The sequence below is a fragment of the Numenius arquata genome, chromosome Z (genome assembly GCF_964106895.1).
Source record: "Numenius arquata chromosome Z, bNumArq3.hap1.1, whole genome shotgun sequence".
Classification (NCBI taxonomy): Eukaryota; Metazoa; Chordata; class Aves; order Charadriiformes; family Scolopacidae; genus Numenius; species Numenius arquata.
Genome location: NC_133616.1, coordinates 14312064 through 14338834, shown reverse-complemented (window position 1 = coordinate 14338834; position 26771 = coordinate 14312064). Strand labels below are relative to the sequence as shown.

General features: G+C 35.5%; 1 protein-coding gene across 1 annotated transcript in view; it reads right to left on the bottom strand.

Annotated features, from left to right (window-relative positions):
* Nucleotides 1-26771, bottom strand: part of WDR70 (WD repeat domain 70) — a 135895-nt gene that overhangs the window by 71176 nt on the left and 37948 nt on the right. The window contains exons 7-9 of the mRNA XM_074166134.1: nucleotides 26284-26417; nucleotides 21026-21179; nucleotides 19185-19261 (exon numbers count right to left, since the gene is read on the bottom strand). Of these exons, the coding sequence (XP_074022235.1) occupies nucleotides 19185-19261; nucleotides 21026-21179; nucleotides 26284-26417 (365 nt within the window). The remainder of the gene's footprint in view (nucleotides 1-19184; nucleotides 19262-21025; nucleotides 21180-26283; nucleotides 26418-26771) is intronic.

The window sequence follows — 26771 nt, the reverse complement described above, 5'->3', positions numbered from 1 at the left end:
GGTATGGGTATGACAGTTTCTTTCTCGGAGAATTTTTTCTCAAGTTTAACCCAAGGTAGTCTGTTTCACAAAACCCCTTGCGAAGGCCTATGTATGGGCAAAAACCCATGGGCATGCCCATCATGCTGAAATTTGCATAAGCTTTTCTCCCTTAGTATTTCCTTAAATATTGAAGTATTACCTTTTGTATTTCCCTAAAACACTGAATATATTGGATTGCATCAGTGATGACTATTTGGGCAACTACACTGCACTAACAGAAAAAAAAGCTTGTTAGTTTTGAATTACTTTCTTGTTGGCACTGACAGCTAATTTGCTTTGTTTCTTGTTGATGGAAGTCTTCAGATACACATCTGACTGAAGAAAGAGGTTGTTTTTCTTTGCGTCAGCAATTAGGTTGGCAATCACTGATGTCTGCATCAAAGCATAACACTTCTCCAGTTCAAATCAGCCAAGTATCTTAAGCAAGTTTTCAGAAAACCATCCATACAGTGGGCTAGAGAACCATTCCCCCTTTTCATCCAGTGAGTAACAAATTCAGTGATTTTAACAAAGTATATTGAGCTCTGTTAACAGTCAATATGCTTTTGAATTAATAATAATTCAAAGTCTCTGTTAAAGCTGTGCTATTTAAAAAGAATCAAGCACTGTTATTTTCCTGAGACTATGTAGCACTTTGCACACAAGAAGTCCTCCAGTTACTATTCCAGCAACATCTACCTTCAGTATTATTATTTCTATACAGAACATTAAATAAATTATGGATGCTAAGTGACTGACTTCTGAAAGCTGTGAAAGTAAAAGGAGGTACAATTTTGTGTCATTTTCCAAATGAGGCCAGAAGGCAACAAACTGAGATCTCATCTCCCACTTAGCTAAGAGTGGGATGTAATCAATCTCTCTATGGGGTACATCTGATTAAGATCAAAGGGGAAGACTTATGGTAAAGAACATCTTAACAGTTCAAGTTACTGTCACCTGCAAGAACTGAAATGACTCAAGAGCAGTCTTGCATGATACTGCAAAAGCAGGAAGAGTAAATCAGTAGGAAAACAGGATGCTTTCTGAAAAGCTGATTAGTCATGGCTATAAAATAGTTAAGGCTTATTTGGATCTCAAGTTCTCCTTCACTCCAATAAATAACTTAGATTAGAACTAACACTCAGCAGAAACCTCCATTAAACCAGTGAAAGATGAACTGAAATTAAAGCAGTCAAGCAATTAAAATCTCTCTGAAGCAACACCTCAGCTGATCCTATATGCACGACAATCAGTTCTAACCACTTTTACTGCTGTCTTAGATCTTGATCTCAGCCACTTTTCTGCAGTTCCATTACAATCTAACAGAGGTAAGTAACGAAAGAAAGCAAACTGTAAGTCTTCAATGTATTTTAATTTTTTAATTTACAGAATCTTCTAAACAATGCAAAGTTTGACTCAGCTGTACAGATTAACTACGCACTTTGGGCTACAGAAAATTTTAAAAGTGAGTTTTACTTTGTACTTTTGTATGAAGTATCAAACTTTGTGTCATAGTACAATCTCCACAAAATCTTATGAAAGGCTTATAAAGACCACAGCAAACTGCAGTACATAAAGTGTAAGTGAATATAAATTAATGTATTTATCATATTTTCTGGAATGCACACCAAACTAAGACATTTCCCTCCTCCTCCCAAAAATTCAGAAAGAAAGACAGCATCTTTTGTAGAGAAGAAATACGGTTCTTAAACTTAGGTCTCCAAGGAGTCATGATACTGTCCCGTACCTGTCTGGACAACCACATAGAGTATCATTTTTTCATATACTTGTCACCATGGTCTGCTGACATCATAATATTACTGCTACTGAAAAAGCCCCTATATTCTTTTCTGACTTCATCTAAGGTTAAAAGTCTAAAGAAGAGGTCAGTAGACAAAGTATTATTAAATTTTATTATTTCTGCAAATGAAGACTAAGGGATTTATACTCCCTTATCAGCTACGTTCTCCACATAGGGGGAAATATTGTTTTGCTGGAGTTGAGAATGTGTAGATTTAAAAATAGTAAAAGCAGGACATAAACAACTAAGAAAATATGTTTAACAATGTTTTTCCTTTCAAATAAAAAAGGCCAGAGAAGTAACTTGTTTCATAGCCCAATGAGATACAAAAATCTAATATCTTTAGAGTTTGAACACATTACTTTGTAGTGCTCTAGTCTTCTGTTTGCCTTAGCCCCGAAATTTCATTCTGTTCAGAAATTCACCTTTTAGTTCACTGCACAGCCTGCTGCTACCTAAGCAACCTGATCTGAGTTGGCCTTGCACTAAGCAGGGGATTGAAACGGATGACCTCCGGATGTCCTCTTCAACCTAAATTATTCTGTGACTCCAGACAACTTGAAAGGGTGCTTTACAATGCATTTAGAGCACATGAATATTCTTGGCAGGAAGCCACGCTTCTTACACCTAAAATTCTATGAACCAAAATAAATCTAGTTCAAAAACCAGTAAGGCCAAACTCACAACAAAGACATACAAATTTCATCAGTATCGCTGATTTCAAGAGTTACTGGGAGATGGATATTGGGAAAACTGCAGAAGCTTCAGCTGGCAACTCAGCTCTGTTGTTACTGCATGCTGTAAATGAGATGCCTTACTTCTCTACTCCCTTCTGCACACATGCAGCTATCCCCATGCTTATTTGAATACATTTGAATTTGAAGGCTTAACTTGCTGCTGAAAGCACTCCTTCGCAGGTCAATCAAGTAATAGGAAAATTCTCAACTAATTTGTTTTCCAATTAGAAGTCATGGATGCCTCCTTAGTAATTCAGCTATTCTTTAATTGAGTGTAAATACCCAGCTCTACTCTTCCTTTTTACCTGCAGAATCAGCAAAATTTATAATTCTTTTTTTCTTAGAATCACAGAATATCTCGTGTTGGAAGGGACCCATCAGGGTCAAGTCCAACTCCCTCCTCCTTGAAGGACCACCTGAAACTAAACCACATCTCTAAGAGCATTGTCTGGAGGATCCTTGAACTCTGACAGGCTTGGTGCCATGACTGCTTCCCTGGGGAGCCTGTTCCAGGGACCAACCAGCCTTTCAGTGAAGAACCTTTTCCTTATGTCCAACCTGAATTTCCCCTGCTGCAGATTCATTCCATTCCCTCAGCAAAAGTTTGTGTTTACATGAGCTGTAACACAAAACCCACTTGATTTCACTTCAACCATGCTATGTAGAAAGTAGAGTTTTGGTCCTATGTCTGTAAATGCTTCTGGATTTTAAAATTAAAACCATTCCATAGGGACAAAGCACTAGCCATATTCACTTCCACAGAACCATGGAAAATATGATATCAAGACTTGCTTAAATAAATGAGGAAAAAGAACTGGCACAATTCAGAATGCATTGGTCCCCCATTTTCTCTGCAAATTGAAAGAATTGCAGCAAGTTTTTCTCTCCTTTTAAATTTTTAGTTCTTAAGATAATCTACCTGAAATTGTATGAACCCTTTAAAGATGAGGTTATGCAGTGAAAATGTCAGTTGAAAAAAAACTCTGAAATGCAAGCTCTTACAACTGACTGCATTTTTTATTGCAGTAGCTAACATTTTAATCAAGAAAAACTTCAGAAAAATATTAATATAAACGTACATAGTTTATAAAGACGAAAATAGCTCTACTAACCCTTTTGTAAACATACAGCTTTCAGCAAGGGCCAGCACAGTCATTATTCAAACTCCTCTTAACCAGGCCTCCTCATTTGCTGTTCTCTCTTAATCAGCTCTGCACTCCATATATATCTATAAATAGATAAGTTAGTCTAGGAAAAGCCATCCTCACGTATCTGGAGTGGACTTCACACCTTTACACATGTCAAAAAACAAACTACCACGCCAGTGCAGTGCAAATTACTACACACATGCAAGATAGCAGCAATTTCTCGATGAAGGCACTCTTGTATTACAAACAAGTCTCCAGAGGCAATTTTTCCAAAGACTTATGATTTTGACTAATCAGGGGAGATTTTCACAACAGCAAAAGAACTTCACTGTTACACAACCACAATGCTCCCTCTTCTTGCAAAATACCATGCTCCTGTGTGAGAGGATGAGAACTCGTGCTGTTACAGAGACAGGAGCAAGAAAAAAGTCACCAGAAATTAACACAACTGACGGATGTAATTCCTAAGCCTCATTATTGGAAAGAGCTGAATTGCTATGACTGAAATAAAGAATAAAACATCAACTACGTGAGGACAGATAAGGTGGCTATACAAATCCTCCTGGGTAATTTGATTTTCATAAATGCCAATTCTGCTTTATTTTTACCTCATGCAACTCTTGAGAACAAGTTTTTAGGTAATCTACATGGTATTTCAATGTAGGTATTTAAGCAATAGCTCTATAGTACACAGAGTATATAAAATACTGTTTAAACCAGGTTTGTGTGGAAGCAAAATGTATTACATTTTACATAGGTAAAAACTGAGAGAGAGAGACCTACAATCTCTGTAATTGACAGAGGAATTAAAAAAAAAAAAAAATTTTATCTTGGGACCAGGTCCAAGACTATCGGGTCCTTACTCTGTGTTTACTTGTATGCATGCACACGAAACATCTGATTTCTTTGAAGCCATAAAATCTTGTTGTTTTGTGTACCTCTAACTTTCTTCCTGCTTTGAATTTTATGGATGTAGCACTAGTCACATAGATTTGATATTTAATTCTAAATAATATTATCTGCAATAGTTCGAGAGTGCCTCACTTAAGTTCACTTCAAATTCAAAAATAGTCACTACAAGAAATAAAGCTTGTAATGCTCATGACCTTAAAGTCTTCCTATATTACGGCACTGAACATGCACACATACTTTAAAGTTATATTCCGCATAATTATATGCCTTTCCAAACAAAGTGGGCAGATCTACCACATCTCTAATGCTTTTGGAAGCCTACTTTCACCAAGACCTTACACTCTTGAAATCAGCAGACTGCACCAGTACTTCAGCTTTCACTTGAAAGAACCACAAAGAGCTTGAAATATTAAGTAGGTTCAGACTAAAGGCTCAGAAGTGAGGAAACAAATAAGCAACCTGTTAAATATTTAATTTATTTGTATTTTGAATAAATAGATGTTATTATATATGTACTTGAAAATCTCCTTAGCATTGTCTAAGATGTTATCATCTGGCTGTTTCATTGCTAAATCATTCATCTGAATGTAACCTGATGAGGAGGCTCTTTAAACCAAGCCGCTAACTTTCTACCAAAGCAGAAGAGTAATGTTCACATCACTCATTCCACCAATTCTGTTAAAAGGATGCTAACCTTCAGCAGAGGATAGAAAAAAAAAAAAGGGAGTGTGGAATTGCTACTCTACAACTGCATGGACAGTTCCACAAAATATCAGTACCTGTGAAACTAAACTATAATGCTGTTATTTTCTATGTACAGTGCTCAGGAGACTATTCATGTCATCTAGATCCTTCTAAACACGGGTCCTGGGTTAAAAATTTGCCATTCTAGAGTCACTGAGATAGTTGTTACTCTATGGCTAACCTTCATGTAAACAAAAGTGAACTATATAAAATATACCAGACACCCTTTGTCTTCTTGGAAAAGTTTTTAGAGCAAACAAGCCATGGCCATGGACTGCACGAGTCCACTCTGGTCCTCTGAGGTAGTCTCTCTGCATGAAAGAACTGGAAATATATATTCCACACTGTATTGCAACGACAATCTTGATTTAATGGTCCAAAAAGACAACTACATATAGACATATAGACAACTACTATATTACCATTATACTCACTAATGTCCTTAAAAAATTAACAAAAAAATTTCAAAGGAAAAGCAGTTCATGCTGTGGACAGACACACGCTGGGATGAAATATCAACTTATAGACAAGTAATTAAGTCTGTTTTCAGAATTATTATAACTTCAATGAAAAAATGAAGTATTCTTTAAAAAAAAACCAACACTCCTGGAAAAAAGTTCTAATGCCAAATTAAAAGGGAAGACACTTCCCTTCTTCTCTGAAACTTCTCTGAAACTCTTCAGTACCTGTTATTCTGCCATCCATTTAATTCACATTGATGCACATAACAGGAGGAAGCTACAAATGAGTATAAGTAAATTATTTATTTTGAAGGGAGGAATATATATGGCCTAGTAAGTTTATGATGACAAAAGAAGATCTGCATCTTATCTCACCAAAAGTTCAACCTTAGGAGACTGAAATGTTTGCCAGCAGCTTCTAAATCATACAGACACCGATGAATGCAGATCTTAATTGCAGACATTAGCTGACCAGAAGTTTCCACTACCATTAATGAGCTAAACTGAAGAATATCGATCAGATGTTTTCTGTCCTAGCAAACAGAAGATTTCACAAATCACAGGTCTGGAAACATTTCAAGAAGGAGATGAAACGTTTCCAAAACCAAACTAATCCTTCTCAAGAGAAATGCATTTAATATAAAGCTTTATTAGCAAATACTTGAATGATAAAATTAGCTTGAAAAATTAGCATTATTTCCATAAAGGGACTGTAAAACAATCCACTGGGGAATGATTCAGAGACAGCAAGGGACTGGGGGGAATCATATAAAAAGTCAACAAGGAATTGGTTGATAATACTGTGAAGGCAGACTGATTTTGAAGAGATAACATACAACTAAAAAAAGAAAAAATATCTTACAATTAATGTGCTTCAGAAAGAACTATTAGATCCATTTCCCACCAGAAGTTCCACATGGACAGTTCTGCCATCCTCAGAAGGACTATGTATGGACTTCTTCCTAGCCTCAAAAAGTTGAATAACTAAGTCACATGTATGAGTTAATCAGAGTTTTTATCACCAAGAAATCCACATGCCCATTCCAATCTCAGCCTTATTATTAACTGGTGCTTTTGGAGCTCACTGGTTTGTTTGATGATTAAAAGAGAAATTTCATCCACCAATTTCTACGTGAAGGCTACAAACAGTACAGGATTTACTGCATTCCTTCCTTAATGAGTTTCACAGCCACATAATCCCTCTGTTGCTCTCCTGTTCAAACCTTGCTCACTTCTGATCACTGGATCTAGTTATGTCTTTAACAATTATAAGAAATTTCAACTGGCTAGCATTTTATCTCCATTTCAGTATTTCTTTACTATTGCCAAGACTCTTAATATCTCACTCAAACCAAAGCATATTCAGCTCCTTGAGAAGCATATTGAGCTCCTTTAAGCAAAGTTTCAGGATTCTTCTCTGACATTTTTCCTTTTCACTGTCTTTCAACATCCTTTTTAGGCTGCTGTCATTGGAACTAGACACATAACTCCACTGTAGTCTCAATGGTAATTGCTGAAACAAAACATTAGCATCATATCCTTTACCAATGTCATTAGTAAAAGTTAATTCTCTGTGTGTGTATGGATTTTTAAAAGAAGTGTATCTGCTCTTCCACAGCCTCACACTAAGAATTTATATACAATTAACCCTACATAACTTTCAGGAAACGGGTCTAATTTTGAAAGATTCTTCTTCACGGGTGACCTCACATGCTGTTGTCTTCACCCAGTTCAATAACCAATCTCCATCATTAATAGTGACTAATACTTAGCATTCAGGATTTAATAGATTCACACTTTCTGTGATAAAATATACTTTAATTAAAATAATTTATAAAAATATATGTTTTGAGGCAATAGTCCAATCTTATGAAACTGCATCACAAACATGTTGTCTTGATTATTTCAGATTACCAGTTTTAAGATCTCTCCCTATCAGCTAGTCCAGATGACGTATGACAAACGTCTTGCATGTATTTACAAGATTAATCCTTCAAAAGTCACAAACAAATCTCGCTGAAATTAACAGGAAAAAAATCAACAGATTTTAGATTGTAATTTGCTGCTTGTAACTTACTAATGGCTACTATATAAAAATTTATAAAATGTTTGACTAATTAGACAAGAGAAGTTTTTCTCACAAGAACCCATACAGAATTTCCATTATATTCTAACCCACTTGCGAAATGGGATTTCTCAGCCTTAAACAGAATTTTCTGAATTGAAAGCAGTTCCAGACCAACCATAATCCACTGAAACCATACACCTTTGAAAAGCCTACCAATTGAGAAATGCAACTTCAGACTGTTCCACCTCATTTCATGAAAAACAAAAGCCACCCACATACATGTCTTAGGCACTAACCAAGTAACTTATCAGTGGGATTTTAATTAAAACATGTAATTATATAACATGAGGACCCTGACAGGAGGAAAAACTTTAAATTTCATTATGCAAACAATGAAATTACCTGCAATTCCAAATGTCAGAAACCCAAAGCAAATATTTTCCTAGAATTTTGATCTATAGGATATTAACTACGGTTATGGTTTAAGCTTGGCTGGCCACTAATCATTACTGCATAACTTTAATACAGAATCAGATTTGAACATTAATCATGGCAATTAAATTTTATTTTCTTAGACAGAATACATATTTTATCTTTGTAAGCAAATGTGCCAAAATAAATTTTTGTCTACTCTACTTTACTTTCTCATTATCAAACAAAAACATTTGAGTTTAGCTTACTAAGTCTATTGCGCTTCCCATTATTACTAGAATAATCAGAGAATTCTGGTCATTCAAATAAGATGCATATCTCATGAGAAAATAGTCCTTTAAATTGAGTTATAGGTTAAAATAATCACTGAATACTTGCAAGGAAAGGATTTCATCTTCACATAATAAAAGACATAATAAATTCTTCATGGGAGAAGACAGGAAAGGAAATTGCCATAGTAAAAGATACTTGAGGAACAAAGTCATCACAGTGGAAGTGTTTGCTCAACAATCTATATATGAAACATGGGAATTTTCCTATCAGTTTTAAAAATGGCAAATTCCTGTCTTCTTCCTTATCTGATATAAAGCTGAGCTGATGGAAATATTAAAACTTCCAGTCTCCCATCATTTCTATCCTGTCAGAAGTTACTTACCCCTCAGATCTGCCAATGGGGCTGCTCAAACGATTATCTAACCCATCTCAGTGAAAGTGAGCCAAGACCAGGAAAGATGTAATAATTAAACAGTTTTTCCAATCTGTCTCATTTTGACAGCAAAGGGTTAGGGAACAAGTCCCAGGGAAAGCTTATCCATATAACTTAAGTTGTGCACAATACAGGTGAGAAGTGAAATACTAGGTGTTCTGGGAGAAGAGAAGCAAACGCATATATTCCTGGAAGCATTCACGACCATGCTGGACAGGGCCTTGGGCCTAAACCTGGTTTAGTGGAAGGTATCCATGTCCATGGCAGGGAGGTTGGAACTAGATGATTTTTAAGGTGCCTTCCAACTCTAACCATTCTATGATTCTATGATATACACTGCAACTACTGCCTTCCCACGCTAAGCTGAGAACATTGCAATTAACTAGCAAAAGCCACCTTCCTTTGAAAAGGCTGTCCGTTCTTGCTCCACTCACAGCACAGTTCTAAAAGGAGAAAATTGTTCAGAAAGTATTGAAATACTGTGAATATTTAAATTCTGTGCTTGCCAGATAAACAAACCAATTTTTTTTAATATATATTTACATCTGACACCAAGAAAACAACTTTCAAGTTTCTTGCCATAATAAAAAACAACACTACCTTCATACTACTGAAAATAAATCACTGAACTGAATTGTATTCTTTTATGTTCTAAATTAATTGTGAAATTTTACCTAAACTGTAATATTGTCATGGGGAAAAAGTATCTTATAAAAATCTTGAAGAAAAATTTTCAAACTTCAGAATTTCATCTTCATATAGAATATTTCACATGAATATGTATGTGTATATACACCTACAGACATAAATGCTTGAAACAACTTGGCAAGAATTACTATTTTTCTTAGGATGGAAGTCCAAGCCATACTACACCACTGGCAAATTCAGCTGTTTCACCTCAGTATTGTTTGCATTCCCTACACTATAAAGCAGTATGATGCAACTAGATATAATTCAGGGTGACCTTTTGGGGGAACAATAACTTTGTGCCAAAGCAGATCCTATGCTCTACAGCATGCAGCTTGTTTTAGTAAGTAAATCTAAAAACTGCACAAAAGCACAAGCCTAAGATTTTGCAATTAAACAAAGATTTTCAAATGATCCCCTAGATAAAGATGAAACATTAGTAATTACTTTCAAGTATGCGTTGCCAACTAGTTTCAAATTTGTGAAGAGAGATGCAGTGTTGAAGCTTAGATTCTAATGAAAGTTTATACAAACATCTTGGGAATAGCCTTGGCATTGCTATATTAATGGTCTCAGCAGTTTTCAAAGCTGCAGACTGATCAGTGTTAACTGTATTTATTACACATAAAATGTTTAACACATTGAAGGTGTCAGGACTAATAATATTTATCCAAAAGCTTTATTCAGTGGTGCAGTTTGTTTGGTGCTTTTAAACAAAACAAAAAAAGTTGGTATATGTAACAAGTTTAATTTCATATTTCTTCAAAGACATTATTCACAAAATCTACAAATTCTGCATAACAGCAAGACAATATAACTACACTTACACCGACCTGCACAAGTCCAGATTCTGCTCTCACCTATGTTTTCATATGCAGGGTATTACTGATACTTAAAACATTCAAGAAAAGTAAAATTATATGAGTTTTCCAGTTGTCAGCCAAGCTACTCCAGGCCTTAACAGAGTTCAGACAAATTCCAGGATAATATTCACGTAAAGTATAATCAGCTTAGGTTGAGAGGCTATCAACCTAGAGTGAGCAGACAATATGTAACCTCAAAATTAGATGCACTAAATCCAGGAGAAATGTCATGTAATCCCAGTTTCACATCCAGCAGGGCTGTCTTTCACAGTGCATGGCCAAGCATGCTGGAGATACCAGATGTCACACTCTCCTGAGAACATGCTACCACGAAAAAACCCCTAAGGAGCAAGGATGTGAACTCTAGTAGGTGACTTGGCTCTAAAGCTTATGGGGCACAGATATCATCAACTGAATGAAAACAGGATCATCTGGGCTGAAGGGAGCTTGCCAGTTCAGGACAAACAGAACAGCACATGGGAGGAAGAGCAACTGATTGCTCTGTGGGCAGGAAAGCTGACTGCTGGCCATCTTCAGCAGTAGTATTCCAGACCTTGCTCAAATCTCTTTTCTGTCAAGCTATCAAGGCTTTATGCAGTTCTGGGACTAACTAAAGGAACACTTGCCAGAAAAGAATGGTCATGACGCAGAAGTCATATACTGATAGCTGTCACCTACACAAACGTAGAAACTAGGCAGCTAATGGGAGGGGAGATGAGACAGCAGCTATTCTAGATGTGAACCTGGTTATTAGGATGGAATTGGTTAATATTTAAAAAGTGAAAGGTAGCTGAGATAAAAGTGATCGTGAAACAGTACTGTTCATTAAGATTATCAAATTGCAAAAGTCCTCACAAGTATTATCTAAGATATAATGGATATCCTAATGGAGAGAAAATTCTCCTAAACAGCAATGCTCGCAAACATTAGATGGAAGTCACGCAAAATACTATCTAAACCACTTCTTCATAAATTATATTTTACGTGCTTTCAACTACAAATCATATTTGCAAATTTAATTAAGCTTATTGTCAACTGTTCCATTAAAAAAGGTAGTTAAGCTACCATTGTCAAACAGTTAATAGTTTTAAAGCTGAAAAGAAGGATTTTAAGAACGTATTCACTTTTCCTTTCTGAACACTTTCTACAGTCAACACTTACTCTAATTCACACCACAAGTGGCAGAAATCTGTCTCTCTCTTTTTTATTAAGACAGAGAACACCTACTAAGTAGCACTATATGATTAAAAAAACTCATTTAACACCCTATCCCATGGAGCAGAGTAGCTTCATATTTGAAACATATGTTTAACAGAAGACTAAGGTTTAAATTGTACCTTAAATGCAAAATATTATTTCTGAAGATTTGAAGTTACTTTGCTGAAATAACTCCATTTAATTTGAGATAGATCTATATTGAAGCACAATTTATTCCTAAATAACTTATTACAGAGATCACTTGGTGATGGCAGTCAATATTTCCTAAGATACCTTTTAAAGAGTATGAACACTAACTTCCTAGAGGGTGAGAGAAGGAAGACTTGTGAGAAGAATTTTCTACAGTAAACCAGCTGTTAAGCAACCACAGCCCTGGCTGCGATGACAAATCTCAAAGTTCAAGACTGCTAAATTTCAAGTTTGGCTGTGATTCCACTTCTAAAAGGAAAAAATATATGAGAGTGGAGACATAGAACACCTGTTGCTGGAACATTTAATATCACTGAGCTCTCTTGCTTATTCACACAGCACTACCTATCACATTTGTGATAAGAAAACATTCAAATAACAAAAACAATATTATCCGTTTCCTCTTCCTCCTTTGTTTTAATATAGAATTAAGTCAACTGATATTTTGGAATTATATAAACAAGGACTTAGTTATGTTTTAAAACACAGGGTATTTTTTTAGGTCACTCTGCTCAGGTGCATTTCCAGAGAGGAGAACAATTTTTAAGGTCTTTCATTTTCAAAATTTTCTTTCACTTTCAGGCCATGCATTACAGTTGGCATTTCTGTTACTATAAACCTTACTGCAGTTTGTAGACATGTTCAATGTACTGCTGATAAATTGACAGATGCTTGCCTTAGTAAGTGTATGTTCCAGATAAGCCTCAATAATGTGGTAAAGACATTATGAAAAAGACAAAGGTGTTGTTGATCACACACCGTATCTGAACCTTATCTAGAATGGCAAGGAGTACATGCAATTAAATGAGACAGAATGATCTTTCAGGAATAGCTGCAGGGTATTTAAAGTTCTGGCAACACATAGCCATAAATGAAAAGACAGACTGCGCAAGAAGAGAGCTTAAACCAAGTTAATACCAATACTGGAAAGATCTTTGTATGTATGTATGCTTTAAAAACAGTGAAAGGTTGGTATGAATTACCAACAGCCAAATTAGTGAAAACAGAAATTATTGTATTGGTAAGGCAAAGACATGTCTTTTAAAGAGAGAATTACTGCAATTCCATGGAAAAGATAATTGCTTTTCTATGTCTATCTTTTCTTTTGATACAATTTTATTCTAACCATTTGAAATGTTGGAAAGCTAAAAGCAACATTACAGAGTTCTGAGAATATATGCACAAGATTTAATGTACTTAAAAAAAATACACTCAAACAAAGAACCTACGTAAATCTCTAGGTTAATTCATCCATACATTTCAGGTTAATCACCAGATTGCTTACAGAACTGACAAATTTCTTACTTCCTTCTGCAACCAAAAGCTAACAAACTCTGAGCAATCTGTAAAAGCCAACAAAGTTATTTTTCATCTCCAATTCAAGAAAAATGAAACTCTTCTTTTGGAAAATACATTTTTTTTTAAAAAAACTTAACTGTAACATGCAAAAAATTAATGGTATGGTATTACATGTTTGATAAGGCATCATCTGGAATATTTTCAAGGAAAACAAAATTAAGTGAGCTACTGTAAATTTTAATATATTCACTAACAACTGCATAAGTGGACATGAACTTATACAACCTAACAAGAGGAGTTTTCAGACTTATTCTGTAACTGCCAGGTCTAGGGTCCGGCTCATTCCACTGTGTATGCTGACCAGCTTCTGTTTTTCTCAAACACGGGTCAGAAGGAACTGTTTCTTTTTCTTAGGTAGTCTTTCCCTGAGTTCATTGAACAGTCATACAAAACACACTGAGACTCCCTGCTGGTAACCTATATATCTGCAGTCTGAAGTAAATTTACAAACAGCCTAATAACCACAAATTAGAATACACTGTAGTCACAACCTACTTCTAGAATTTTATTTTTTTTTTTAAATGTAGAGCATATTTGAATGCCATGAATAAATCACAAGAAACAGAACATCTCTCAAAAGTATTTCTTGTACAATAGCAATTCTAAGAGCCTTCATTTGAATTACTTTTTAGTTCAGAATACTACTACTGCCTTAATCACCTGGAATCAAAAGAAACTGTCAAGTGTGTATAAAGACTATCCCCCTAAGGAAGAATTTGAGTTATAGCAGGTTAACATAAAATAAATATGTATTTAAAATATTTTAAAGCATTTATTTAAAGCATATTTAAAATTTATTTTCCTTTGACTCCAGAAGTCCACTTCCAAAGTTTGCTTTTTAACGTCTTCATGAATTACGAAAATTCCTGCTTTCAACATACCAACCAGAAAATGCAATTTTATTTCCTTACTTTATATTTAAATCGTATGCAAGTGACAATCATTCCACTAAAGAGACAGACAATGCAAATGCTACAGTAGTCAGATAAAATATACTCCACAATTTGTAAATAGTTCTAATATTCAGTTTATGAATGACTGTTTTCTCTAGAGGTGGTGCAAATGTTATCTAGAAGCACAGAATATACAGATCAGGGCTTAACAGTAAATTAACATCCCTCAGGTACTCCCCCGTGTCCTCTTCTCCTTCAACTTCAGACACTGCCATTCAGCATGTCCCAAGGAGCACGACATACAGGCAACTGCTACTTTCATCAGCTTCCAAACTCATAGGTGATAAACTGAAAACCCTTACTTACACATTTTCTTGCAAGCATCTTTAAAAACGGGTGTTCGTTCCGGCAACCAGGTTTGGAGTACCCAGCCAGCAGCTGTCCATGCAGAAATATTGACCAATAAGAATGGAAAAATCTCTATTTAAGAGCTAATACTGCCTTGCTTTAGTGTTTCATGTGACATCCAACAGAGGCTAAAGCCAGCAAAACTGGAAGATGTTCAACATTCCTTCATGCCTATTAAAGGCCAGACTGGTTTAATTTTCCTACATCCATACACACAAGATTGACCCTCCAAAGAGTCCCATTTTCGTTTTCGGTGCTAGGTGTCCTACTCCACACCTGCCATTTGTGGCAGTTCCAATGTGAGAATTAAATCTCAACATCTAGAAATATAGATAGCATCACATTCCCTATTAAAAATTCCAGAGCAGTCACCGTAATTCAAGTAATTTGATCTTACATCAATGTCTAGTACAAATTTTAGAACAAAACTAACAGAAATCTACTGCAAAATTTCCAGAGGCCACATACACTCTATAGAAGAGCAGCAGTGCACCATCAGGAGAAAAAACTTTGAGACGAGTAGGTGTTCGATTTCACTCTTTCCTCCGATATGCAATACTGTAAAGTTTTTCATTTCTCTTATGGATATAGACTTTCTTGATAAAGTATGACAGAGAGGAATATTTCAAGGACTGTGAATGCAAAATCACATCCATGTATAAAGTCAGGAATACCAAAATTGGGTACAAGCAGGTCGCTGCTCTGTAGAAAGACTGATCCAGGACTGGAAGACTTTTTTTTAAAAAAAAAAAAAAAACACACACCAAAACAAAACAACAACAAAAAAAACCAACTAGATGACACATTCTTCCTGAAATTTCTATATATCAAAGCCACATAAAGATCTGGGCTTTGTCTCAACATCTACCTTGAGACAGAAGACCTTACCAACAGTTAACCTATCTGCATTAAAACCACATCAACACGATATATAAAACCACTGGAAAAGCATTGTATTGTGAGAACAACTCACACACTACATTTCCAACAGCAGTATGGAATGAAATTCCATCTTAATTATTAACTGTCACTGAAGAACATACAAAAGTATAAGAAACATCCAACTAAATCTGACCATAGCTTCATTTAGCCCAGTATTCAGTCTTTGATCACAAAGCAATAATAATACTGACCAAGACTGGCCATTATAGTTTATTCCCTTCATTCCCCCTCACTAACCACAACTGTCATATAAGACATGTTATAATGCCTATTGCATTTCCTATCTGTTGACGAGCATGAATTTTTCTCATCTCTTTTTAAACCTACCTCCGCAACCTCCTGTGACAAACACATTCCAGAATATATTTCACCAGTATCCAAAATGAAGTATTTTCTTTAATTAAACTTAACTCTAGCCACTTTCAACACATTCCTCTTAGTATAAGAGGGTTTGGTGAACAACAGTTGCCCAGCCAGCTCATCTACCATATTGAACATTTTGCAGACTTTGATGACATCTTATCTCCACTTAGACCTCTCTAATGATTGCCAGTCTTTTGATCTAATCTGATAAAGCCGTCGACTCCAAAGTTCAAGTTCTGTTATAGTTGTTTTGTTTGCTTTGCATGCAACATAAGCCAAGTTTTCACACAGACTCTTCAACAGTTTTGCATTTAATTAAGTGCAAATCTATTAACTCAAAAAAAAAAAAAAACCATAACAAAACAGTTTTACAAATCAATGAAATACAGTTCTTCAACACATAAGGGTCAGGTGTAAATAGGCAGGCAGGCAGACAGTTGTAGCATTTAATCATGTCCATGAACACATTCTATGCATGATGTAGAATAATCAGTACAAAATAAAAAACTTCTCATTGCTTGGTATAATAGTATTTTTTAATTGGTTTTACTTGAAATTCAGAAAACTTGCTTCCTTTAAGCACAAATCAATGGCACTTCTGAATTATCTCTCACTAGTATGGCCCATTTCTTTTTTAGCTTTAAACATCTCTGCTCTGAGACCTAACTATTCTAATGTTACTTTGCTAAGCAAAATATTCTCTGAAATTACCATAATAAAGCATATTACAGTAGCTATTTCTCTTCATTCAAAACCCACTAAACAGTACCTTCATTTATTTAGAGTCACATTTCTACTTGAGCATTCTTCAACATTAGAAAAGCTATGGCAAGACCGACAACCAGAAAGAGGTCAGAAATTCACCCGATACTGTGTAATACCAACAACTGCTGTCATTTACTAATGGAACGTATGTTGTCAAAGGTGTGCTACTCACTAACAAGCCTTTAAACAAAATAATTAGTGAAAACAACACTTTCATTTATCTCTTTGAATTACTTAAGTTTCCCAAGCTCATTAGACATTGGCATAACCAGATGACCTTCCTTACTCAGACTCTTACTTATTCTTAGTTCAGCAAGCTCCATGTGAGTCAGCCGTGAGTCCTGGCAGCCAAGAGGACAAACCCCATCTTGGGGTACATCAAGCACAGCACAACCAGCTGGTCAAAAGAGGGGACTGTCCTGCTTTATTCAGCATTGATGTGGCCCCACCTTGAGCACTGCATGCAGCTCTGGGTCCCACCATTTAAGAAGGATGTGAAGGTCCCAGAGGAGGGCAACAAAGCTAGTGAGAGGGCTGGAAGGAATGTCCTCCGAGAAGCATCTGTGGACTTTGGGTTTGTCTAGTTTGTAGGAAAGGAGGCTGAGGGGTGACCTCATTACTCTCTCCAGCTTCCTGAGGAGGGGACCTGGAGAGGGAGGTGCTGAGCTCTTCTCCCTGGTAGCCAGTGACAGGACAGGTGGGAATGGTTCAAAGCTGCACCAGGGGAGGTTTAGACTGGACATTTGGAAGCATTTCTTTACTGACAGGGTGGTCACACACTGGAACAGGTTTCCTAGAGCGGTGGTCAATGCCCCAAGCCTGTCAGTGCTTAAGAGGCGTTTGAGCAATGAGCTTAATAACATGCTGTAACTTCTGGTCAGCCCTGAAGTGTTCAGGTGGTGGGACTAGATTATTGGTTTAGGTCCCATCCAACTGGAACTATTCTATTCTAGTTTGCAGCTCCAGTCTTAAGATGAATTACTGATTAAACTTTGGAGGTTTTATAGTTTCTGTTCTTATTAAATTTCACAGATGGAATACTGTCTTTAAGTGCTGTGTGTTGCAAATTAAGCAATCCAAATTTTTCACATGACGCATCCAAATCCTTGAAAGACCTGTCACTAGCATGAAACAAAATTAAATGGGTTTAAAATACTTTTCCTGCAATGTCAGCCGTGTAGTGTCTCTGAAAATGCAATTATGCAGCCATTTATAGCAGTATTTATCTGGATTTTACCTACTTAACCAGGCCATTTCAACTCACAGCAATTCCAAGCATCAGGGATGCACTGAATCCATATTTGTGTATTAATTAGGCACTTGCTTAGACAGGACAAAACTAGACAATCTGCATAATTTATATAATCTTAGTTTATTTTTCACTATCTACAAACTATTCAACTGGAATAGTTTGTAGATAGTGAAGCTGGACTAATGTCTATCTACATTCAAAAAAGCAACAAACTTTTTTAAAGTATCTGCTCTACCATTTAATAAATACTTCTGCTATGGAAGTAAAACCTTTATGTCTACAAACTGGAAAAAGTATATAGTTGTCTTAACTTGTATGTATTTTTACAACTGAATTGGTCCATAAAGGACATTGTAGTATTTAAGTCTTTTTTTCTTTTGCCACAGTCTCAACAGAAATTGTGTATTTTCCCGTTAAAATCATTTTGTACCCGCGTGTTAAATCAGTAAGTTAGTCCCTTTTGGGGAAAAAAAAAAACCAAAAACAAACCACTCTACAACACGTCTTTTGAAGGAATTGATAATTGGAGTCTCCTGTTTACCATGGACCACACTATATATACCTTAGTGAGGCAATGCAGTCTTCCCACTCACTGTCAGTCTGGAGTAAAGGAGATGTGTATTTGAAACACCAGTTCAAAAATCATTCATGATCTTGCTATTGACAGCTGCAGTAACTTTATTAATGAATACAATCGCCAGAGTGACATTTTGCAGTTTGATTCTAACCACAAATATCAAGACTGAAGCCACAAAATAATTTCTAAGTCTTTTTGACACTTGTCAAACATTCATCAATATTCAATTACACTTAACGTAAAACTTGCATGTTCTAACTGAAATACTCTGTCTTCACAGTCAATTCAGTTACATTCAAGTCTCTACATAGGAATTATTCTACTCTGAAGATACACTGAGTAAAGTTAAATTTTGTCACAGAGTTTTTGTAAAAACATATTTAACCAACAACATTCATGAACTATCATTAAAAGTCATTTTAAATTACAAAACTAAAATAATACAGACAAAATACATTCACTATCTGGAGGCAAAACAAGTAAAATCTTTGCTTCCAGATCTCACCTAACATTTCCCTGAGCACTTGCTCAAGATTTACAAGGATGATATTTAAAGAAAATTAGGGCATAATATTAAAAAACAAAAGCCAAACAAGCCTCTAAAAAAACCCTGACAAAAGATAAGCCTCAATACTCACCCATCATTAGAACATGTCAGAAATTCTTCTTTTATTTTTGGATGCCAACATCCTGAATTCAGCATTGCTGTGTGACCCTAAGGAAATAAACACAAAGGTTTTGTAAGATGTCTTACAAGGGTTTACAAATTTTACTCCAAACCCTTCAAGTGGAATCACACAAAAGCTGAGGGCCAAATCAAACCCTTCTGACCACAGTAATGGCTGACTGACATCACAATGATTTAACAGATTTTATGTACTCTAATCCATTTCATCCTTGCTTGTTTCCATTTTTGAATCATAAAAATCCTGCCATTCTTCTATTAGTATTTTTTCTTTCAGAAAATAGCATGGAATCATACTTCCCTTTTTTCTCTTGGGAGAACTGTAATGCAGATAAAGGATGAAATAATAGGGATCAATATGTCATCATGCAAATTGTTCCGAGCTACACAAAAATACCAGGAATAACAAGAATTACCAGGGTGACACAATATATATACTCAGTGCCAAACTACACTAGCCAAAGACCTTGTGCGATAAAACTGAGGAAATAGAATATGAGACTCAAGATGGATTCAGCTTCAAGTGAGCTTTTCATAAAAGATTACAAGTTGCAAATTGAGAAGTCAGCCCTGTTTCTTTAGGATGGAAAAAAACCCAGAATGTAAGCATTTTATCCAAAGTAAGCTATTTCCATTATGGTGACTATGAATATAAAATGTCTTTGTCCACTTGGCTTTACTTCTTTGAAGCACAGCCATGTGCTCATTAACTACGTTCAAAGAGAAATTTGGAAACTACTCCTGCAATGCTAGAATTACTTCAGTTTGCTTTACACACAAATATGGAGACAAATACTGAAAAGTTAATGGGGCAATATAACAAATATTTTAGCATTTTGACTGTTGGACCACAATACACTGGAATTCTAGAAGTTTACAAGAGAAAGAAAATCTGAATTATTTTTAAGTAAACAAGAACTAAAGCAGATGTTACTATTTGATGATTTTATATACATATCACTAGCCAAAAGCAATAGTCGTCTGACAAGAACAGCTTTAGGCAAAACAGCATTTAGCCTAGTTATTTGGCACTATACTTTACAAGCAATAAATAAATCAACTTTATCATCAGTTTGACCAGTAGATTTTATCATTATTTTTTAGGTTTAAGTTATTTAAAAAAACTGTCCTGAATTTAAATCACCTATGTAAACAGAATCCTTGTCTCATACAGTTTGTAGAGATAAGAAGGCAAAGTGGTGAAAATCCAACCACTGTTAAAATACTTCAAAACTAGTATCAGCTCTTCTCTATTTGCATTTTAACTACCATTAAAAATGTACGCATTGTTGCTTATTAGTTTTACACTTATGGCATGCAAGTAACAGTAACAATCTCCAACCATTGCCTTGAAAGAGGTAAATTTTATCAGCAAAAGAATGGAGGGTAGAAGAAAGCAAGAGACTAGATCAGCTCTAGTTTCTAATGTGTTGGGGTTTTTTTTGGTTGGCTGGTTGAGGAAGGGTATGGGGGATGCTGACAATTTTTATGAGACACACTTTTAAATAGATTAAGTTGTTGTAGCATTATAGAACCAGTAGTTGGAAGAGACCTCTTAATAAGCCAGATAAGCTAACACCAGATCAGGTCAGCCATGGCTTTTTCAAGCTAGGTCTTGAAAACCTTCACGGATGAAGGTCCCACAACTTCCAGCATGTATCAATATATGGGATTATCGCACCCCAGAAACAGGGCTTTGCATTCTTCCTTACTGAACCTCACAAGGTTTCGTGTTAAGAGCAGAAATACATTATATTGTCAGTCTCCTGGCATTCAATTAATTTCTGACTTTACCTTTGTGTTTGTCATATCCACAATGTATTGGTCTCCTTTTATGCATTCCATTACTGGGAAGCCATCTCTGTCAAGAACTTTTGCCTGGGAGTTACCAGAGACGACGAGGATGACATCTCCTGTGCTGCTATACTGTAAAGATTTGATTTGGTGACTACAAAGAAAAAAGAAAGAAACTGTTTTAATTCACTTCCCGTAAGCCTACACTACAGCAAAAGTGTCAACGGTGAGAAAATACATTGCAGAAATAGACCCATACACATTCCTATACTAAAAAGATGGGGAAAAAAAACCCCTGAGATTAATGGATTAAAGCTTTTTATTCCTCTGTGTGTGTGTGCGCACATGTCACAATTCCTTCTTCAACCACACAGGACATCAAACAATATTATTTACAAAACTGGCACCTAAAATGTCATTTCTGGCAAACATAGTTAACTTTCAGAATGCTCTTATAACTCCAAGTGAAAAATAGTATGTGTCAGATTCAGCTCTTCAGGGCTGAAAATTCTTTTTCATCTTCTCAAAAGCAGTATATGATGCTGTAGTCCTACATAAAATTCCACTGTACATTGTATCCTAGCAAATTAGTCATATGTCAGTATTCTTGCATCTTTTCCTTTGTTCAGGGCTACAATTTCATCTGAATCTTAGAAAAGTTAAATATACCATCAACTCTGGAAACATGACAGTAGATAACAATCTTCCTAGTGTACTTTGTTTTAGATGATTGCCTATTTTCTGCAAAGGTTTCTTACATCCGTCTTCTACTGATTGAGAAAACCTGGGACAGAAATTGTGGAATAATACCAAGTAACAAAAAAGTATTAACTGAAAGTGGGAAGATGGCTGATGAGTGAGAAGTTCATTTTGAATTTCAGCGTCTTCTCTCAGCATTCTGCTTTATGAACAAAGTTCCCTGCAGTTGCTATATCTGAAGCAGATATCCCTTTGATCCCCTACCTGGCTATACACCATTACAATTATGGCAAAGAATAAAAAGCAGTATCCCCTCCACACCTGACAGAATTTATACCCTGGCACACTAACAGAATGTGCACAATAATGGTACTTTGTATTAATGCTTCAGCTCTGCAGCTAAATTAGCCCCAAATTAAGGGCTGGAATGCATTTGCCAGCTAAGTTTGGATTCCCATGGCATTCAAACTGTTCTCAAAGGACTATCTTCCTTTTGGTGAAGAACACAGAATCATAGAATTCTAGTAAATCCTAGTAACTTCAAGGAAACTACTTTTAAACACAATTCCACATCAGTAAAATTAACAGATGATCAACAAAACTGACTATGCAACTTGTAACTTAATTTAACGTTTCACCTCTTGCATGGTAGTGACTTCATGGCTGACTCAGTAGTAGCTATTACCTGTTAAATCTGTCCTCACACTGTGAGTTACTACACAAAGCACATAAAATACTGTAATACATATTTTAAAAGTTCTGCATTGATCATAGTAATGTAAAATAAGCATAAGTTCCTCATTCAAAAAATGTTTGTTTGGCAAAACTGACTACATTATAATTCAAAAGCCAAAAATTGTTTCAAGCACCCTATTATGTAATACAAAGTGGCAGCCAAATTGGCTGAATTATTATAAACTCTGATTTTCAGTAGAAAGGAGACGCTCAAATCTGGGAATTTCCGAAATACATCACAGGTGATGTCTGAAAAAGCATCCTGAGCCTCAAGAGGAAAAATGGTTACTTGCTCAGAAGAGGGGAAAGAAGACCAGTGGTATTAAGCTCAGAGGAAACACTGAGAAGTTAATAAAAAAACCCACAAGAGAAACAGTATCTAAAGTCTAGGATATTCTCTGCAAACACCTGACAAACCTAAAGTATCCATCAGATTCAGCTTTAGAACAAGTAGAACATCTTAAGAATGAAAAAATTTTCCCCAGCTGTACTCTTGCTGTTATCACCCGATTCATCCAAAGCACAAAACATTCCTGAGTCCCACCTGAGTACTGCATGCAGAGTGAAGTACTTATCTAGTTATATTTCTCACATTCTAATGCCAAAATTGTCAAAAGAAAATACCCAACACATCTACAAAGCAGATTCACGTTTTGCACTTTTCACTGCTGAAATGTAAGAACGAAAAATAAACATTTAAAAACTACAATAAAATACTATTTTTGTTTGATGCACACCTCATGCATGAAGATGATTTGGCTGCTAGATATGATCAAACAGCTTGCCCAGAAGTAAAATCTGATTTCTGAGAGAATCCACTATAAGTAAAGGCCCACTGAGTCTTCCAAGAAAACCGTTTCAGACACTGAAGTACTGAAATTAAAACTACAGTCATTAACACGATTAACATGGCACTGTTCATAATTTGACCAATATCATCTCACTGCTTCTTTGTAGTTCTATAGCTATAGTTTTATATCCGTATCTAAACAAACTTTGTTTTCATCTTAGATTTAAAGTTTCTTCTAAAAAGGGACAGCACCTGATTTTACAGTGCCTGCACAATGGCATCATAACTAAAAATTCATCAAATGAGTCGTGAAAAAATTAGTCTGAGAGAAAAGATTTCAGCAATCTTTACCTAAAGGAAAAAAAAAAAAACAAAACACCTTTGTGACTGTGGAATATGGCTTTTAAAATCATGTCCAAAAATTAATTCTATAGCCAGGGTATTTGCAAAGCCCTAGATGTTACCGCTTTTCAGATGTTTATTGGAGTATGACCAAGTGTGAGGCTCTGCACAGGCAGTTCTTAAAGAAAACATTTTTGGTTCTTATTAATGTTAAAGCAAAAAGTCTTGGGAAACTTACAAAAACAGTTCCCTTTAATAGCATTAATCCAAGTCATTTTGGTTTAAAGCTGCCAAATGTGCAGAGTACTTTCTGCCAGGACCTGCAGAACAGAGCTACAGACGTGGGTAGAACCATGACACACAAATAATTTCTACACACGTAACACAGCTTTGCCTTAATCTTGGCCTTCGCCTCAAACTCTGAGGTGCGGTTTGAACATACTAGTTTTTTGTCAGGCTGTTTGGTTTTTTCCTTACCTCCCAAACCCAAGGAGAAATTAACAGAGTAACCTGATATTATGCTACAAAATGGAGCCTGGACAATATAGAATTGTTCTCAGGCTTTTTATTCTTTAAATGAAATTAAATTTATGGCTCCAGAACTGGATTTCTGCTAACACCTAAGCTTTCATACCAGAACTCCTCGGAATTCTTTGAAGTTAAGGTCTGTGAATGCTAATAGTCCTTGCTATAAATTCCATAGTGAAAAAATTAATATAAGAATATATATACACCTGGGTGTAAGTTATATAATACTCCATACAGTGCTCACCAGGATGCCTAAATGTCAGCATGAAAGAACTTTTCATGAATTTGGATCTTTTTACCAGACAGAGCTATGGTTTCAGTTTTATGTTTACAAAAAGATACAGAAGGGCTATTTAAATAATATATTTTAAAAAATCCAAAATTAGTACATGAAAATTGACATAAGTGACATTCCCAAACTTTTCACCAGCCAATTGTATTTTTAATATTATTCTATATGTATATTTTTATTCCATTTATACTTCAACACACTCAAACCACAAGAGTGTACACTTCACCAAGAACACTCATATAAAAATACTTGAGATACCTATAACACTCTAAATGAACAATGTCAGGGATAACAACCACTTGAAGCTCGTATTTAACCATCAGTTTTTGCAAATGTACTTAGCAAGCTGTTTTCCTTGAAATTAGACATTAACGTACACTGTACTTGCAGGTTTTATATGATATTTGTGTCCTATACCATTATTACCAAGTAATACTAAATTTGAATGCGTTCTTCTGCCCAATCTGGAAACACTTCAGTTGAAATAATCTCCTACTGCAGGAGTAAAGACTGTCGGCTCGCTCTTACTTCTCAGTTATGACGAAGGAGAGGAAAACACCATTTGTATCCTGCTAAATAATCATGTAAATGAAATTCATGCCAGAAAAGTCTGAATGTGACTTCACATTTGGAGAATTTTATTTATTTACTTACTTCAAAGCAGTATGTTTACTAAGTTATGTTTTCAAAGTAAACATGCCATTCATTGGTTTATTGTAACAAGATAAGTCTGTCAAAGCGATTAGAATTGAAAAATTGAATCGAAGCACACTTATTATTCTCCGGATTTTTCACAGTTTAGAACATCAGTAAAATCCCTTTTCAGGCTAAGAGCCCCAACTTTGTCTTGTCTTTCATTATGTAAATTTTGGCACATCTATAATTAGTCACACACATTCTAACCTTGCAAACTGACCAAAATTCAGCTGTAGATTTTTCATACAATAATGATTAAAAATAGATATTCTAAAGACTACTTACTTTGCATAATAAATTTCAATCCTTTTTTTAAGCATACCAAAGTATGCTTATGAAGTGCACCACACTAGTCAGACATTAGAAAGTATTTTGCTAAAAACAACTGTATTATTAATTTCGGAATGTGTTTATCTGAAAGTTTGCTGTGCATGAGACACGCACTCCTTTTTGAAGGAGTTACATATTCCAATTCTCTGGAACAAGTAAATGGTTCATTTACTTGCTGAATTACCAGTGAACAGTACGGATAGTATGGAAATCACTCTCTAAAAAACGCTTCCTTTATTATCATTTTTAATTTACTTATATATAAATATTTACATAAATGTAAATAAATGTATAGCTTTTTTCCTTTAAAAAAGACAGACGTTTTTAAATTCATACGATGCAGCTATTCACTTATCAGTGCAATGCAAAGGACCAGTGCTTCCAGAAACAGTAGATCTAACGAAAATTAGGAACCTCCTGATTCAGAAATACAGACAGCAACTAGAGGCTCTCCACAAAGGTGCCAACTGTTTTAACTTTCTTCTCTTCTTCATTAATTTTATATGAGCAGAGTACATATGGAAAGCGTATTCTATTAATTGTGATTCCAATTATGAAAGTCAACCTGTATATTTCAGAGGTTCATAACTATTTCCTGATACTCTATTAACAAGTTCATCTGCAAACTCACCTGTAGCTTTCTAAAAGGGGACAATATGCAAGTTGTTGGAAACCACATGAAAAGACATAAGCAGACAAGTTTTTAGATTCACATTCCATTTACCACAAAAGGTACAATGGGATACAAAAGTCTTTCGAACAAGCTATCTTACAAGACTTTTGTGCATTCTATTAGGAGCTTAACATAGGCACAGTCTCAGGTTAAAAAGCAGCCTTCATGCCTACCATTCACAAGGCTGGAGTGACCGAAAAGCTTGGAGAGAGGCATCCATTCCAGCAAAATCCCAAAATTTAACATCGTAGTCATATCCACCAGTTATCAAACGGGCACCTGAAGGATCCAACCCCAAAGCAGAAACCTACACAGAAAAAAAAAAAATTAAGATAATTCAAGCTTGCTTTCTTTTCCCCCTCTACAGTTCTTCAGGTGTCACCAAAAAATAAAACACTACTAAAGTAACAAAAAATTATTCACTGTGCTAGTTCTTCCTAAAATACGTCAGCTATATTTTAGTTTTGAATTTTCACTAGCTTGTACTATGTCTGAGTACTTCGGAAGGGGTATGAAGGATGGAAATGGAAATTACATAACCTGAATAAACCACTGAAGACAGCTGAGAAAAGTTAGTTTACACAACAAAAGGAAGAAAAGCCTTAATTTCTGAGTCAAAGATAACACCTGAGAATAGCGTCATGGCTATATGCTAGCAACA